A 17924-nucleotide genomic window follows, 5' to 3' on the forward strand; every position below is an offset into this window, starting at 1 on the left:
TTAAGTAAGAGGGTATTGAAATGGTCAGGCAAGAAAATATGAGGGCATGAACTTGATAGACATAGTGGTGTGAGTGGAAAGAGAAGATAAGCAAATAACAACAAGATCTGGCAATTGCTTGCATACATGGGGTGGTAAGCAGAAGTGAAAAATTGAGAATGATACATCAAGGATATGAACTGAAAGGATCATAGTCCCCTTGGCACTATTAGTAAAGTTTGAAATTCCAAAGGGGACATGGGTTGTCAAAGGAAAGATACTGAGTTCATTTAGTACCATGTTGAATTGAGAACCTATGAGGCATCAAGTTCAAAATGTCTAATTTCTGATGTTAATGGGCATTTGGAGCTCAGAAGAGAAACTAGGACTGACAGAGAAAATCCAAAATACCTCTGATCTCAGGGTTACTTTATAAATAGAAGAAAGTAAAAGGTATTATGAGATCTGCCCCCTCTCTCTTTTCTCCCTGCCTCCCCCCATTCAAGACATCTACCCCCCAAAAATGGAGGGGAGAGCAGTGAGAAAGTATGCTGGATTTGCCCCCAGCAGTTAGGGTAGTTGGGATTGGAAAGTTGTTAAGTTTATTAATCATAGAGAGATGTCAGGCCCTATTTCCAGGAGCCCTCAAGTCTGAAGAAAAGCCCTGTAGGATTGTTAGCCTCACTCCAGAGACCATCTGGCTTCCAGCCTCCCCTGTTGACCTATTTAGGTCAGGACACCTTATAAGCCAATGTCTTAGTACTGTAATGAAACCATGCTCAGCTTAGGGGAGAGTAGGAGGGGAGGCCAAGAGCACTGAATACAGAACTGAAGTGTGGTTATGAAGATGTATTCGTCACAGTTGGAGGAGAAACACAGGCACGTTCTTTTAAACTGACTCACCACCTTTGAAGTAACTCATTGTTAAATGTGATCTCTTTTTTTACTGCGTTATAAAAGTGGGGTTTTTTTTCCTTCTCTCTCTAAATGAGTAATATAATTTATCATCTCGTGTTTCCTTCCCTTAAAAGAAAAAAAATTTCCATACCTATAGATAGGTGATTTCTTTACTAAATTGGTCCCTTCCTAGAAATCATGACCATAGATCGTGTCCATGCCATCATACTTCATTCATGTCATGATTACTTAGATGTATATAACCAAAATCCTGAAAAAGTTGTATATAGATTGAATCATATTTTTAAATGCAATAGGAAATCCTTTATTCATTTATTTTTTTAAACCCTTACCTTCCATTTTAGAATCAATACTGTATACTTGTTCTAAGGCAGAAGAGTGGTAAGGGTTAGGCAATGGGGGTAAAGTGACTTGCCCAGGGTCACACAGCTAGGAAGTGTCTGAGGCCAGATTTGAACCTAGGACTTCCCATCTCTAGGCATGGTTCTCAATTCACTGAGCCATCCTTCTGCCCCTAAGAATATCCTTTATTTGAAGAAATTTATTAGAGCATCTTTTTGTAAAGCAAATGATTATCCCTTAATTTATTTCAACTATCAATTCATATATTCATGCATAGAATGTGAATTGTGCCCATGCTCCATTAAAAAAAAAACTATCTTAATATCCTATTTGATGTTTTCAGAATTAATGTTTCCCTGTAAATCTTCTAAACTGGAGCACAAGATAGAATTTGGGTGTAGAACTACCACATCTGCTCCAACCATTGTAAGCAGCAGCAATTTTTCCTTTTATTTGACCCAAATGTGTTCTTTCTCAATTCTATCCTATTACTCATAGTTATTAGATTGCCTGTTCTAGGCCAAGAAATCTTTTTATATCATCAGGTATTTGTAGATTATTTCATTTTTCCAGTAATTCACAGTTCACTTTAGTTCCTTTGACTTCTCCAATCACAGCTAACTTCAAACTGGAAGGGCCTTTAGAGAGAAGTTTAATCCAACTCCTGTCTCTGAGGATAAGTTTGTTAATAGAGGAGGAAACTGAGGCAGGCCACACCCTCCTTACCTTTAATTTTTGCGTTGGAATTTCTTGCAACAGGATGTGTTTGTTTTTTTCTGATGCAAAGATGTCCTGGTTTCAAAATAGTATTCCAAATACAATTGCTGATACCAATTCAGACATTTCCTAGCACCATTAGTCTTCTTTCTTCATTGTTCTTTACTCTCACTTGACTTTGGAAGAACTTGAGGTTGCCTCTGGATACCTTGTTTCTATTCTTTTTAACAAATACCAATTTATTTCTAGAAGTGGAACTTTTTTTTCTTTTTTTTTTAAACCCTTAATTTCTGTGTATTGGCTCATAGGTGGAAGAGTGGTAAGGGTGGGCAATGGGGGTCAAGTGACTTGCCCAGGGTCACACAGCTGGGAAGTGTCTGAGGCCAGATGTGAACCTAGGACATCTCTAGGTCTGATTCTCAATCCACTGAGCTACCTAGCTTCCCCCCATAGAAGTGAAACTCTTAAGAGCTATTCTTATGTATGATATTACCCAATCACACCAACTACACTTCTCTTTTTTGAATGCTTGTTGCTGTGTTCCTCAGTGAGAAAAAAGCTTTTGCTATTGGTTTGTTACCTTAAAAAACAAACAAACTAGGATGTGGGCAGGACAGGAAAATCCCCTTTTTTCATCATTATAGCATTGCATTTGTGTCCCCAAATCCTATAAAATTTTATTAAGCAGCATCAGTTAAGGGAGACATTTCAGCTGTGTATAAATCACTGCTCTGGCCAGCCCTATATTGCCAGGGGTTCTCAGAGCCTCCTTATTAGTCAAGGCCAAAGAGGTATGAGGACCATATTTCTCAAGAATTCATCTATTGATAAAATGACTTTGATATGGTTTACACTGCCCTGACCTCAGACCCTAGAACCAAACCATCTCCTATGTGGCATCAGCAGGCAAGCAAAAAGTGAAAGAGATGGAACAGATACAGGCAACTTTTGGCAATGCCTTATGTAACATAGGTTTCGCCTTCAAGGTAGGTCTATAGGAGATGGCTATTGAAATGGGGCTACTGGGGAGTTGTGAATTTCGCCACATTGGCCCTACTATTGAGATTCCTGGCTTAGAGCGTTGCTATTGGCCAAGTATTAACAACATCCTGTCTTCGTTCCCCTTTGCTAGACACCTTCTCTTCTTGTCACCAAGGAGGGAATAGAGAAATTTACAAAATGGCTTACCTTTAGCCACTTGAAACCCTACTATATTTTCCTTTATTTTTATGTGGATAAAATGAACAGAGAGAGAAGAAATTAGAAATCAGAGCTAGTCCTGAAAGAACATTAAATATACATATCCCCAAATCTCCTTTTTAACTTTTACACAGAGCTAGCATGGTTTGAGCCAAAAGTCCTAGGCTTGAGTTGTGACTTTTGACTGTGTGCAGGTGGAAAATTTGCCACACCTGAGCTACATTCCCAGCATCCTTTTAAGTTTCGTCTTCATTTGATGTACAGGGGCTTCGGAGACAAATTTGACTGAGACCCATGCTAAGGGGCTCTTTGGGGGCTTTGCTTTGGTTAAAATGTAGCATCTTTTGTCTAAAAGGATGCTGGGAATGTAGCTCGGGTGTGGCAAATTTTCCACCCGCTCAACTGTCCCACCAGATGACCATAGTGAGTGAAGCTACTTAGCCTCTGAGTCTCCGAGCCCTTATCTGAGGTCAGATGAGGATAATCACACTTGCACTGCCTACCTCACAGAGCTGGTGTTGAGAAAAGTACTTTGTAAACCTTTAGGAGTTATAGAGAAATGAGTTTTTTATTATAAAGTACATAAGATATTAAGGGGCAGCCAGTGTGGATAGAGTGCTGGGCCTAGAGTCAGGAAGACTCGTCTTTCTTAGTTCAAATTTGGCCTTAGACACTTACTAGCTAGGTGACCCTGAGCAACTCACTTAACCCTATTATTTGCCTCCTTTTTTTATCTATCAAATGAGCTGGAGAAGGAAATGATAAGCCGTTCTAGTACCTTTGCCAAGAAAACCCCAAATGGGGTCAGCAAAGAGTCAGACATGACCCGAAATCTTCCGGACTTCAAGGCTGGCACTCTATCCACTGTGCCAACCACTTGCCTACTCCTTCAAAAGAGCTTTCTTTTACTATTCACCCTTATTTCAGTGACAAAGTTTGAAGCATTTAGTCTGCCACATTTGAATGTTCTATATCATGCAGCCAATATTCGAGGCTAAATTAGATAAAAGAAAACAAGAAGATAGTTCAGAAGTTACAGAGCTTACTCTATGTGTCAAGTTGCCAGCATATCCTCAGAAAATACATTTTTGCTTTGTGCTTAAAATGTCTTTTAATTTCATTCCTTTTATTGCATATACAATGTGGTATCATCAGTTATTTGAGTTCTCAAGTGTCTGATCATGCTCCATTAAAAAAATAAAAATAAATGACAGGAACCTCAACCCTAGTATCCATCGCCAGCTTTTATAGTTTTCTCTGAATGGGGATATAGCAGGAAGCAAAGGTAAAAAAAACCCTTACAAAATGCCCCAGGAACACAGATGTAAGTGTCCTCATAGGCACACAGAACAAAAGCTTAATCACAGTATCTGTGTTGAAAGGGACTTTGGACACTAACCCAGCTAAATAAGGATGCCTTTTCACAATATCTCTGGCAAGTAGTCATCAGTTCTTCACTTAACTATCACAACCAAGGAGAAACCACCTACTTCCCATATCAGCCCATTCTACTTTTGGATAATGCTAATCATTAGGGATTTTTTTGCTCACATAGCCAGAAGAAGAACTCTGTCTTCCTGTTCCTGCTTCCATTGTTTGCTCTTCATCATTCCTTCTGAGCAGCCCAGTCAGAACAAATCTAATGCCTCTTCCTCATGATGGCCCTTCAAACCCTTGGAGATGGCAGCCACACTTCCCCTTTGGTTACATCACCAATTCCTCAAGTCATTTCTCCTATGACAGGGTATCCAGTGCCCTCTCCATCCTGGCCACCCTCCTCTTGGTCTTGCTTAGGTCACAGTGCTCAGAGCCAAAACATGAACACAGGGGTGGCATTGCCAGTCCTTGTTCAATGCAGTTAGCTGTGGGATTATCGTCTACAGCGTTCTGCTGATGTTCAGATTGAACAGGAAAAATATATTCTGGACATAGATTAAATGCCAAACACCTTGAGCCAGGACAATTCCATTAGCTTGCTGACAGGAACTCTAGGAATGCTTGTTAAAAAGGGGCAAAGTCAACCTCAGCATTGCAGAACCAGCTTTATAGAAATTTAACAAACTCTTCTTGTACCCACATGCAGAGCAAAAGCTTAAGCAAACAGATGGGCCTTCGGTCATGCCCCCAAGGTCAATCAACTCCCAGCTGCACCAGCTTGATGAAAGGAGCTAATTCTGAAAGGACTGTACTTGGCCTTGCTAATGCTTATGCATCTAGTAGAGCAAAAATGGTCAACAGTCACACCCCCAAGCTCTGTTGATACGCCCTTACTACTGGCTGGAGTTTTGAAAGGCCATGTCAGATATAATCTGGGTATTAGCACCAAGCCCCATGGCCACAGCGATCCCCAAGGCATCCTTTCATTCAGCAAGGAAAACATAGGTAGAACTCCACATGTCTGGGCTCTTTAGGCATGGAGGTTACTCTTAGGGAAAAGAGCTCCAGTTTGTTTTTTAAAAGACTTTCTTCAGTCCCAGGCCAGAGAAAGGGCAAATGGAGATTTTTGACCATGCAGCAATCGTCATCTTAGAAGTTGGACAGGTTTGCAAACGTGCATTTGACTTTCTTAGGGTCCTCTCGCATCCCTCAAGATGAGGACTCACAGCTCCTTCTGCCTCTTTCCGAGGAACACTGGCACCTAATAGTGATCACTCTTAGTCCTAAAAGAACCATAGCTACCCCTGCTAGAGCAGGCCTTTGCCTCAGGTTGTTAATGTGGATAGTGACCTCCCCAAGGTAGCCTCCTTTTGCCTTGTGGAACAGGTCACCTAGCTACCCCCATGACTCTGGTTTCTGTTTATTTCTTTTAATCCAAAGATAATTTTATTTTCCCTATTACATGTAATAATAATTTGTAACATAAATTTTTAAAAATCAAAAGATTCAAACCATCCTTCTCCCTCTCTTCCCTCCCCCCACTCAGAGATGTTAAGCAGTCTCTGATCTGGGCCATATATATATTATCATGCAAAACACATTTCTATATTGGTCATTATTGTATGAGTACACTCATATAAAACCAAAACCCCCAAATAAAACCGTAAATACACTGATATGAAAGATAGTATGCCTCCATCCAATTCCAACAGTTCTTTCTCTGCAAGTGGATTTCTTCTATAGGTATTTCAGAATTGTCCCAGATCATTGCATTGCTGAGAGTAGCCATGTTTATCACAGTCCAGTATCACCGTTACTCTGTACAATGTACTTCTGCTTCTGCTTATTTCACTCTGCATCATTTCATGTAGATCTTTCCAGTTTTTTCTGAAATCATCCTGCTCATCATTTCTTACAGCACAATAGTATTCCATCACCATCATGTACCACAATTTGTTCAGCCATTCCCCAATGGATGGACATCCCTTCAATTTCCAATTCTTTGCCACCCCTAAAAGAGCTGCTATAAATATTTTTGTACACGTAGGTCCTTTTCCCTTTTTTTTTTTAATTATCTCTTTAGGATACAGACCTAGTAGTGGTATTACAGGATCAAAGGGAATGCTGAATTTTATGATACTTTGGGCATCGTTCCAAATTGCCCTCCAGAATGGTTGGATCAGTTCACAACTCCACCAATAATGCATTAGTGTCTCAGTTTTGCCACATCTTCTCCAATATTTTCCACTTTCCTTTACTGTCATATTGGCTAATCCAATAGGTATGAGGTGGTACCTCAGAGTTGTTTGGAATTGCATTTCTCTAATCAAGAGGGATTTAGAACATTTTTTCATATGGTTATTGTTAGCTTTGATCTTTTTTCTTCTGAAAATTGCTTGTTCATATCCTTTGACCATTTGTCATTTGGTGAATGGTATAGATCTGATTTCTAATAAAGTTTTGACAGATTCTTTCCTTCTTTGAAAGATGTGAATAAGTGCCCTGCATTCATTCCATTGCTCCCCTTCATTCTGAATGTGATGTCAAAGGCTTTTCTATTTATTTTCTGGCCCCAAAACTTGATTACAGTTTGTATAACAACCTTAGCATGATGCACTTTACCCCATTCTGATCTAATAATTCCATTTAGCAGCAGCAGTTAACAGAATTCACGTTTGTTGCTCTATAACAATTTTATAATATTGTTTCTTGACCTTTTGTCTAAGATCAAGTGTAGTATCTTATAACAGCTTTATTAACAGGCTGGCCTTTGTAGGTATAAAAGACTCACTCTCCTCAGATGGCATTATGGGAGAATGAGCCAATCTTATTTTGATGACTCTACATAGAGCAGAATTATATTCTTATCTCATCTTTATCTTATCTCATGCTGCTTTAGCTAGAATAGCCTGATAGGTAGTTGCCCTTTAAGTATTTAGAAAACTTTTGTAACTCTTAGGAAAATATTAACATTCACCTCTTCCCCTTTCTCTTCCTAATGCCTCCACTTCTAGAATGGTGGAGTAACTACTCCAAATGCCTCTCTCTAGTGAAGACTCATTGTAAAGAATCTGATGGCACATATTTTCTTTGCATGCCTTATGATTTTGTAACTGAGATTAATTTTATAGCTCTTGATCTAGGAACGAGCTTGCTACTCCATCTTCTTTTGATCCACAAAAAGTTTTGTTGCCATCTTCTTTGCAAATTTAAGAATAAAAAGTTAATACAGTCTAAGGTTAGACTGTGTACTCAGAAATGGAAATGCCAGTCTCTTTCCCCCCTGCTTTTCTATTAAGGCTTGAAAATGTCATTGTTGTTGTTTTTTGTTGTTTTATTAATAAGTCTTTCACTCACAAACCATTCTTGCTCTACCAATGTTTTTTTCCTAGATGTAAGACCAAAAGTTGGGGGCAGCTAGGTGGCTCAGTGAATAGAGAGCCAGGCTTGGAGACAGAAGGTCCTAGTTTCATATATGACCTCAGACACTTCCTAGTTGTGTGATCCATGGCAAGTCACTTAACTCCATTAGCCTAGTCCTTACTGCTCTTCTGCCCTGGAGCCAATGCTTAGTGTCAATTCTAAGACAGAAGGTAAGGGTTTTAAAAAAAAAAAAAAGACCAAAGATTATTGAGACACTCTCCTTCCCGTTTCAGCAAATATATGCATAAACACAAACAGGCTCTGTAGTTATAGGCTCTGCATTCAGATTGTACCTCTGACTTTTTGTTGCCTTGTGACCTTGGGTAAATAATTTCACTGACTCAGGCTTCAGTTTCCTCTTCTGGAACATAAAGTGGTCAGACTAGATAACGTGTGGGGGATCCCATCCAATTCTCAATCTATGATCCCTATAGAAATGTGAGCTATTATTATTTTAAAATGTGGCCCACTTCCCTTCTTTTTCCTATATAGAAACACCAACCATTAGCTCATGACACGGACACATGCAAACACAAACATGGTAATCTCAAGGCTTTAGGGAACTGAAGATTAGCTCCACCCTACAAAAAGACTAAGCATCCTTGCACCAAAGAGAGTTCATTGATCATTAAACATCATGTTCATCTTTTCCTAGTTCTTCCTCAGAGAAGAAAACACCTTTGTACATTGGAAATTTTTTGGCTTGAAGCATGAAATGGATATTTTTGGAGGGGAAATTTTGGGAGGAAGTTCAAGAAGGTGCTTATGATAATTTCTTTATGGTGTCATGCAGTATTTGCATTTGGAAAACTGAGGGCTAGGACCTGCAAAAGATATTCAAGTAGAAAGGAAGGCCTCCAAAAACTTATCTTCAGAGGGAAAGTTAGTTGGATGATAGTGGAGGTGTGAGGAAACCTTCTCTTCTTTGGTGCCTGCCTCGTGACTTTTCTTTCTTGGATTTAGGAGCTTGTCAGACTCACGATAGAGAAGCAGGAGCATCCGTCCCCAACAAGTCCCGTTAAGCCCAGTTCACCAGCCTGCAAGCCTGACAGGTAAGGTCTTCAGCCTTGCTCATAGAACAGTAACTCCAGAGTCAAGAGAAATGTAGCCAAAACTGGCTGTGTTGTTGAACATGAAGTGGGTTATTGCTGTGACCTCTTTTAATCTTCCATTCCTAGATCTCTGAGAGGTAGCTCAGGACAGTAAAAAAAAAAAGCAGGGGACTTGGAATCCAAGTCCCTTGGTCTGCATCCTGGCTTCACTAGACTTTGTCAGTCTCTTTACTCCTCTCAGCCTTTGTTTTCTAGAAATGATGGTACTCACACCACCTATATCTCAGCCTTATAATGAGCAAAGCCTTTTGCAAACCTAAACGCAAAGTGTGCAGGAATCTGTTCTCTTGTCTTTGGTATAGAAATGGACTGCTCAAAAGATGATGCTTGAGTTGTGCCTAGCCATGAGTGTTTGGGAAGAGACCTTTATAAAAATACATTGTTTCAGTGCTTTGTTTATGTGTATAATGACAGAATTCTTGAGCTTTGAATGACTAGCTTCTTTAAAAGGAAGTCTCTAAAAGCTTTTCAGATGTGTTTTTTTGGTCTGGGACTTTTGCTTTTTGAGGGGGTTGGCAAGGAAATTGCATCACATTGTTCATTTTACCAGAACAGTTGGCTACATCAAGGAAGAGTTAAGCACCATATTCAGTTATACTTTAGAGGCTAATGTTTAGAAATTTCTGCTCATAAAATTTTAGAAGTCATGGAAGCTGAAAAATCAGGTGGAAGTCTTGTTCCCTCATTTTACAAATAACAAAGCCAAGGTCCCCCTAGAAAGGGGTGACAGAAGTGAAACCCTGCCTTCCCTCCTCTCTCCTGGGCCCACATTCTTCTTACTATACTCCGTTGCATCTCTCTAAAATTTTTTTTAAATTTTTCTATTCCCCCTTTCTTTTTCTTTGGGCATACTATGAACATGGATTGATAGGATCATAGATTCAGAGTTGAAGGAGTCATCTAGTCAATTGCCTCATTTTATAGATTGAGAAAACTGAGGCCTAGGCAGGTAAATGTCTCAGACCCCTGGAAGGTGGCAGAACCAGACATGGAACCCACAGTATCATACCATAGGTTCGATGCCCTTTTTCCTCTGACTGAAACTTCTCTTCTGCCAGGGGTTCCATCCACCTGGATCCTCAAGTAACCCTCTGCACTTCTTTAAATTCCACAGCCATCCTGAGCTCCCATTGACTGACCGAGAAATGGAGATTCTCAACAAGACAACTGGTATGTCCCAATCAACGGAGCTGCTGCTTCCTGATTCCACTGATGAAGAGGTTGCTCCTCCTAAGCCCCCCCTCCCTGGCATCCAAGTGGTGGATAATAGGTAACAATGATCCTCATCAGCTTCCTGTTTTCTAAGTTCTTCTCCAGTCTTCAGCTATCTCCATCAATTCCTCAATGGCTGGAAAACTTGAGTGATGAGGGTATTGTGACTTAGCAAAGAATTTAGATTTTGGTTGAGTTCCTTGCTACTTAAAAGTTGTGCCTCATGACTCTGAAATGAAATCATCAGGCATTTTCTCTGCCTCTTCATCTCAGCCATGTGAAAGCTAAGACATTTGACTCGAGTGAAGAAAAGTCCTCTGAATTGGGGTTTCTTGTTTTATAGGGTTTCATTTGGCAGAAGTGAGAGGCAATTAGGTGTGAAGACTGGGCTGGGAAGTTTTGACAATGTAGCTGATTTATCCAGAGTTTGGCAAGTCTTTATTATTGTGTTCTGCCATCACTGGGAAAGTTTTCAAGCCTGACTGCGTTTCGTATGGACAGTTAGTGGGGGAAGAGTTTTTGGGTCCAACTAGTTTGTCAGAGAGAAGGGATATTCTTGTGTTTCTTTGATTAGACTAAGAAGGGAGACCGTCTCGTTCTTCTTGCTGGGATCTCTTAAGAGACATCTTCTTCTTTTGTCTTACAGTCCTCCACCAGCATTACCACCCAAAAAGCGGCAGTCAGCACCATCCCCTACCAGAGTGGCTGTGGTAGCACCCATGAGCCGGGCCACCAGTGGCTCAAGTTTACCTGTTGGAATCAATAGACAGGTAATAGTGTTACAGCCACAGAAGGCAGGATGTGGGATTGCATTTTGGCTTTCAGTCATCTGCAAGCAGAAAACAGTATTACTATAGTAGTTATTTTCTGATCTTGGAAATAACTACAGGCATCCAAAAAGACCTTAATTGGAGAAACTTCATAGAATCCTAAATTTGAAACTGGAAGGAACCTACAAGGCTGCCTAGTCCAACACTCCAACCCCCCATCATTGTATAGATGTAGGGGTCGAGGGGACAGAGAAACAAAGAGGTTACGTAATTAGGCCAAGGTACACAGGCAGTTAGTGGCAGGACCAAGATTTAAGCCCAGGGCCTCTAGACATACTGTTTTCACTTGCATGTTTCTGCCACTCTTTTTTCTTCTAAAAAGATTTTTTGTTAATTGAGGAAACACAGACTCTGGCACAGGAGTTCTTAACCTGAGATTCTCAAATAGCTGCCAGAGGATCTATCAGTCTTTTAATGCTTTTATATCTGTGTTTCAGTATAATTGGCTTCTTTTGCAAACCTATCGATTTTATATGCATTTAAAAACATTATTCTGAGAAAGGATTCATAGGTTTCACCAGATTGCCAAATGGGTGGGTCCATGACACAAATCAGGTGAAGAACCCCTGGTCTAGAATTATAGATACCCTTACATTTCCATGCAACTCTAAAGAAGGGAACCCCAAAGGTCATCTTACCTACTCATTCCCCTCAGGTAAGACTCTGTCTGTACCAAATCAAAGGAGCATGATGTAGTGGAAAGAGCCCCAGACTTGGAGGCAGAGGACTTGGGTTCAAATCCAGATTCTACCCCCTTCATACTCCCTCCATGACCTTGGGAAAAATCACCTTGCTTCTGAGTTTATGATCCCTTAACTATGAAATGGGAATGATTCTTATACCATCCACTTAGTGTGGGAAGGAGTAGCCAGGGTATGTTGAAAGTGTTTTGTTAATTTTAAAGCACTATATAAGTAGTAGGTAATGCTGTAGTCACTTAAGTATTTATAGGAACTGTGATTTTCCTTCATTATGGGTATTCCTTCATCTTTAAAGCTTACCAGGATCTTTGAACATCACTGTGACTAAAAATTTCCTCACCTAGTAGCCAAGGTGGTGATGAGCTTCTCCATTAGCTAACCTAGTCCTCTGACCACAGGCCCACAGTCTGTCACCGGACCCACATTAAAAGGCTTTTCAGCTTGGGGGGGTGGGATGGGGTGGGGCAGGGAACCTGCCAGTCAGCCCCCAAGCATTTATACAGCATCCACTGCAATCCAGGCATTGACATGGCATACAAAGGAAAAAGGGAAACTAACCATCTTTGCCCTCCAGGAGATGCCACAACTTGTGTTTCTTTGGTAGAGCCTTCATGAACTCAGTGTCACCTCCATGGCATGATGTAGCCTCAAGGGAGTTTGTTAGTGGGGAACTGTTGTCTTATAATTCCGAAAACCTTCCTGTCACCCATTGTTCTTCCTATTTGTAATGGGTTGGTTTTGGAGTGGAGCATTATAACTGGGTTCCTCTCAGTTTAACTTTCCCTTCTGTCCCTATGAGTACCCCCCTTTTCCAGCTTCCTTATGAACTAGTGCCATTTCTCGAGTGATTTGGATTTGTCATCCTTTCTCATTCAAGGACTTTGATGTGGACTGTTATGCACAGAGGAGGCTGTCAGGAGGCAGCCACTCGTACGGCGGGGAGTCCCCTCGCCTCTCCCCATGCAGCAGCATCGGTAAGCTGAGCAAGTCTGATGAGCAGCTGTCCTCCTTGGACCGGGACAGCGGGCAGTGCTCCAGGAATACAAGCTGTGAAACACTAGGTGAGTCTGAGCTTGTGGGAAGCTGGCTCTAACGAATCTGTCGGACAGCGACTAAAGCCAGAAACCTCTGAGCATATAGTTTCCTCTTTGGCAGCTTTCCCCTGTCAGTATTGGTTTCCTCACCTGTAGTGTAGCCCACTTATATAATCAGACTGCTTAAAATTAACAGCTTCCCTCAGTTCTCTCACTTCCACTGATGGACGGAGATCTCTGCCCTCCTTAGATCATGTTGCCTCACCTTGTCCTCCCTTCACATACAACAAAGAAAGTCAAAAACGTATTCAAGGTAGCATTGGAATGGACCTTAAAGCCCACTGGGTCCATCCTTCTTGTTTGACAGATGAAGAACTGAAGCCAGAAGAGCTGAAGTGATTTGCCCAGGGTCATTATTTCAAGTAGAATTCAAGTTCAGGTCTTCTTGACTCCAGCTCCAGCATTCTATCCCCTTTGCTGTGGAGCCTTAAAGTTTTTCTCTCTTGGACACTAGACAGGGAGTCCCCAGTGCCTTAGAGAACTCTTAGGCTTTAATAGCTATTTAATTTTCTTTTGTTATTAATATGTTTATATTTTTATTTGTTTGAATATTTAATAGGTATTAAAACTTAAAACTTCTCTAAGACTTTGGGGACACTCTGTCCTTCATTCATTCAACAAACATTACCATTGCTAACAACAGACCGTTAGCTTACATGTAGCACAACAGCCATGAGCACATCATGATCACATTTTGTTTGTAATGATCAGCATGAATGTACTAGGCACCTACTAAGTCACTGCACTGTGCAAGAAGCAAAACATGGTTCCTGTCATCAGTGTTTGCTCTAGTATGGGAAGTGTCACGATTGAAATTTTTGAGTGGCAATATTTCTCAATTTTAAGTTGGTTTATTAATCAACCACTCAAGACAGGCTAAAGCAGCTCGCTGACTGTCCCTAATCTGAAAGAGCAGGGGAAAAAGGCCAAACCCGTCTCATGCAAGCCTTATATTCCACTTATGACTTCACCACTCAGTCCTCCCACTCGACATCCCAAGACATCTCTGGTAAACAGCCACTGAGGAGTTGGACTTAGAGCCCCCAACTGCCCCTTCATTACTTCATAACAAGAAGAGGCGGTCTTTGTCCATAGAATGAGGACACCAACATGCCCTTTCCTCCCTGGCAGGTGGCTGGGTCAGTCCAACATGGTTTCAGAGCACTCTCTTAATCAGGATTCACCATGGCTCTCAGCTCTAAACCAAAGAAAGGAAACCCCCAACACAGTTTCGTGGCCTGAGGGAGAAACCATTTCATCCTGACCATGGGCGAGGGGAAGCCAAAGGAAAAATTATTTCACAGAAATATCCCAATTCAATATTAATTTTCCATAGAGATAAGAGGGCATGGATAAATCTCCTTCCACTGGGAATGGTGCAGATGGATGTATCTAAGCACAGCCTTGCCCTGAGATCAGAAGATAACAGCAGTCACTTTTCAAAAGGGTGGCTCATAAGTGGATAGTATTTGGCCTTTGCCTTGAGGGATGATCTCAGGAGATGAGAATGGGATGACGCAGATGGTCTCCAGGTACAGTAGTTTAGGGGAACACACATTCTGTGGTGTAGTTGCCCTTTTGGCATCTTCTTTGGTCAGTGCTGCTTTGCATGCCTATAGTGCTGATCTCTTCTGTAAAGGGAGATATCTGAAAATAGCAGCAGAAACATTTTTTCTTCTGAAATTAAGGATGCTTCTTTTACAGGTGTCTAACTAAAACACATTTTTTAATTTGACAAAGGGACCTTTTATTTTTTATTTTTACAACTACATGTAGTAATAATTTTCAACATACATTTTCTAAATTTATATGATCTAAACAGTCTCCCTCTCTCCCTTTCCTTCCTCCGTTTGGAGCTGGTAAGCAATTTGATCTGGGCCCTACAATGTTATCATGCAAAACACACTTCCACATTGGTCATTATTATAAGAGCACACTGATACAAAATGAAAACCCCCAAATAAATTGTAAATACACTGATATAAAAGATAGTATCCTTTGAGCTACATCCATCTGACTCCAGCAGTTTATAAAGACCTTTTAAAATGGATGCATGCGGCCTCAGACATTTCCCAGCTGTGTGACCCTGGGCAAGTCACTTGACCCCCATTGTCTATTGTAAAAGTGAAATTTGGGAAATGTATCAAACTACATTTCCCATGGTCCAACGGGTTTCCGTTTCCGGGTCTTTGGGGGCATGGGGAGGTCTACGTCGACGCAGAGAGGGTTTAAATCTCCTGGGTTAGGAGGGAGTGGTCTCTTTTGCCAGTAGGCTCGCTCTTTGCTAGTAGGGTCTTGGCCAGCAGATTTGGGAGGTAGAGACAGGAAACAAAATGGAGGCGGCAGTTTTGAATGCTTACAAGCGCGTGGTCTAATGATTTTATCTATCAACATGGCTTTAATTAAAATACTAATATATATATATTTATATATATATATTGTATAAATATATATATTTATATATATTTATACAAGCCTTTATCATTTTTAATATTTACAATTTGGCAACCACGAAGGGTTTTAATATTTACACTACCCTTACCACTCTTCCACCTATAAGTCAATACACAGAAGTTAAGGGTTTAAAATAAAAAAAAAAAAAAAGACAAAATGGATGCATGGACCACTAAGTTGTGGTATCTCTCATCTCCAAAGTCCAAGGCTCAGTAATATCAGCTTCCAGGTGGTGTCACTGGACTCACTGAACCTTAGTTTCCTCATCTGTAAAATTAAGAGAGTTAGACTCAATCAGTGGTGTCAATTTTTTTTAAATGGATCCCTGCAGGATGCATATTGACTTAGAAAACTGCAAATTAACATCATTTGTCTTATTGTAGTTTTATTTATTTTGTTAAACATTTCCCAATTGCATGCCTCTGAACTAAATGATCTCCTATGGATCTATGATCCAATGGTGTAAAGATATACAAATGAGAGATAATACTATTTTTTTCTTGACAAGTGTAACATCCATGATCCTGAGAGGGGTTCGGGGGGGGGGGTACTATGGAATTCTGTGATGCATCTTTAACCCCTCTCAGGATCATGGGTGTTATACAAGGTATACTCAAAGGACATTTATTAAGGGACTATAAAAAAAGCTGCTACCTGTATATGGTAGTAAAAGATTTTTTTTCTCTTAATATCTCAAAAAAGATCGTAGAAAAGGGGAGGGAGAATGGTTGGAGTGAGAAAAAGGAATCAGGGGCAGGCAGGGGAAAAGATTCTGATTTGCTACTTGGATAACAGCTATATTTGTTTTCTCTGTACAGATCACTATGATCCTGATTATGAATTTCTGCAGCAAGACCTCTCCACTGCCGACCAGATACCTCAGCAAATAGCGTGTAACCTTAGCCCATTACCAGAATCTGTTGGTGAATCCGGCTCTCCTTTCCATGGACGTCCTTTCCAGCTGCCACCAGGCAGCTCCCCTCAGCCGGAGCTCGGCAATCCCCTGCCCATGGTGCATCCTACGGACATGCCTCCCGCTCTGCCTGAAAAGAAGCGAAGGAGTGCAGCCTCTCAGACCACGGACAGCTCTAGCTGTAGAGTGTCCTATGAGAGGCACCCCTCCCAATATGACAATATCACTGAGGATGATCTCCAGAACCCAGCCTCCCTCCAGCCAATACCTTTCACGCCATTCGCTGCTGTCCTTCCCTTCCAGCAAGGGGGCTCCTCAGCCCCTGTTGAGTTTGTGGCTGATTTTGCTGCTCCTGAGTCGACAGGTGACCCTGAGAAACCACCCCCGCTACCTGAGAAAAAGAACAAACACAGTAAGCTTTTGATGAGAAAATGTTTGTGAAAGCACTTTGTAAACTCACAAATGTAAGGCGTTATCATCACCATCATCATTTTCTTTTCTTCCTTCCCCTTGTTCTTTCTCTTTCCCAACTTGATCCATGAGGGTGAATGGTGAGCTCTGCAGGGAGCTATGGTACTTCCCATGCCTTTGCCTGGATGGCCTTAGATTCAATACCATTGAGGGAGAATTTATGGAAGAGCAGCATATTGCATAGTACAAAAAACACAGTGGACCTGAAATCTGAAGACCTGGGTTTAAAGCTAGACTTTAGTTCTCTCCAAATGGATGGCTCTGGGAAAGTCACTTAAGTTCCCCAGGCTTTGGTTTTTTCATATGTCAGATGAGGGGATTAGATGAAATGATTGCTAAGGTCCCTTCTGGCTCTGAGTCCTGGCTCTGCCCCTTATGTAACTGTGTGATCATGGGCAAGTCACTTAACTTTCCTATAAATAGGTTTCCGGGTCTTTATAAAATGGAGATAACACTACCCGAATGATTACCAAAAAAGCCATTTGTAATCTATAAAGCACTATATGAATGTGAGCTTTTACCATATCAATGAATATTAATTACTAGCCAATTGGCTATTAGAAAAGAATGCTAATTTTATCCCAAATTAGCCTCTCTGGGAAGGAGAGGCTAGTAAAGAAAATACTTTAGTCTGGAAGTGTGAGTGTGTGTATAAACTTTTTTTTAACCTTTACCTTCTTTGGTTACCTTTACCTTCCTAGAATCATCAGTTCCAAGGCAGAAGGGCAGTTAAGGCTAGGCAATTGGGGTTAAGTGACTTGCTTAGGGTCACATAGTTAGGAAGTGTCTAAAGCCAGATTTGAACCCAGGAGCTCCTATCTATTTGAACCCTGGCTCTCTACCTACTGTGTCACTTAACAGCCTCAAGTTAATAAACATTTACTAAGCATCCATTATTTGCCAGGCACTGTGCTAAATATTGAGTAAACAGAAGGAGGCAAAAACCAGTTCCTGCTCTCAAGGAGTCTAAAGGGAGAAGACAACATGCTAAATATAGCATAAACAGTAAAAAAATGAAAGAGAGAAGGCTCTAGAATTAAGAGGGATTGAGAAAGAGTTCTTATAGAAGATGGGATTTTAATTGGGACTTAAAGGAAACCAGGAGAGAGAGAGAGAGAGAGAGAGAGAGAGAGAGAGAGAGAGAGAGAGAGAGAGAGAGAGAGAGAGAGAGAGAGAGATTG

The 17924-nt window shown here is 40.9% G+C and overlaps 1 protein-coding gene across 1 annotated transcript in view; it reads left to right on the forward strand.

Annotated features, from left to right (window-relative positions):
• Positions 1-17924, forward strand: part of RAPGEF1 (Rap guanine nucleotide exchange factor 1) — a 160176-nt gene that overhangs the window by 80636 nt on the left and 61616 nt on the right. Inside the window, exons 6-10 of the mRNA XM_044659687.1 lie at positions 8920-9008; positions 10183-10338; positions 10927-11050; positions 12689-12872; positions 16178-16684. Coding sequence (XP_044515622.1) covers positions 8920-9008; positions 10183-10338; positions 10927-11050; positions 12689-12872; positions 16178-16684 — 1060 coding nt within the window. The remainder of the gene's footprint in view (positions 1-8919; positions 9009-10182; positions 10339-10926; positions 11051-12688; positions 12873-16177; positions 16685-17924) is intronic.

This window comes from Gracilinanus agilis, chromosome 2 (assembly GCF_016433145.1).
Source record: "Gracilinanus agilis isolate LMUSP501 chromosome 2, AgileGrace, whole genome shotgun sequence".
In the NCBI taxonomy this organism is placed as follows: domain Eukaryota; kingdom Metazoa; phylum Chordata; class Mammalia; order Didelphimorphia; family Didelphidae; genus Gracilinanus; species Gracilinanus agilis.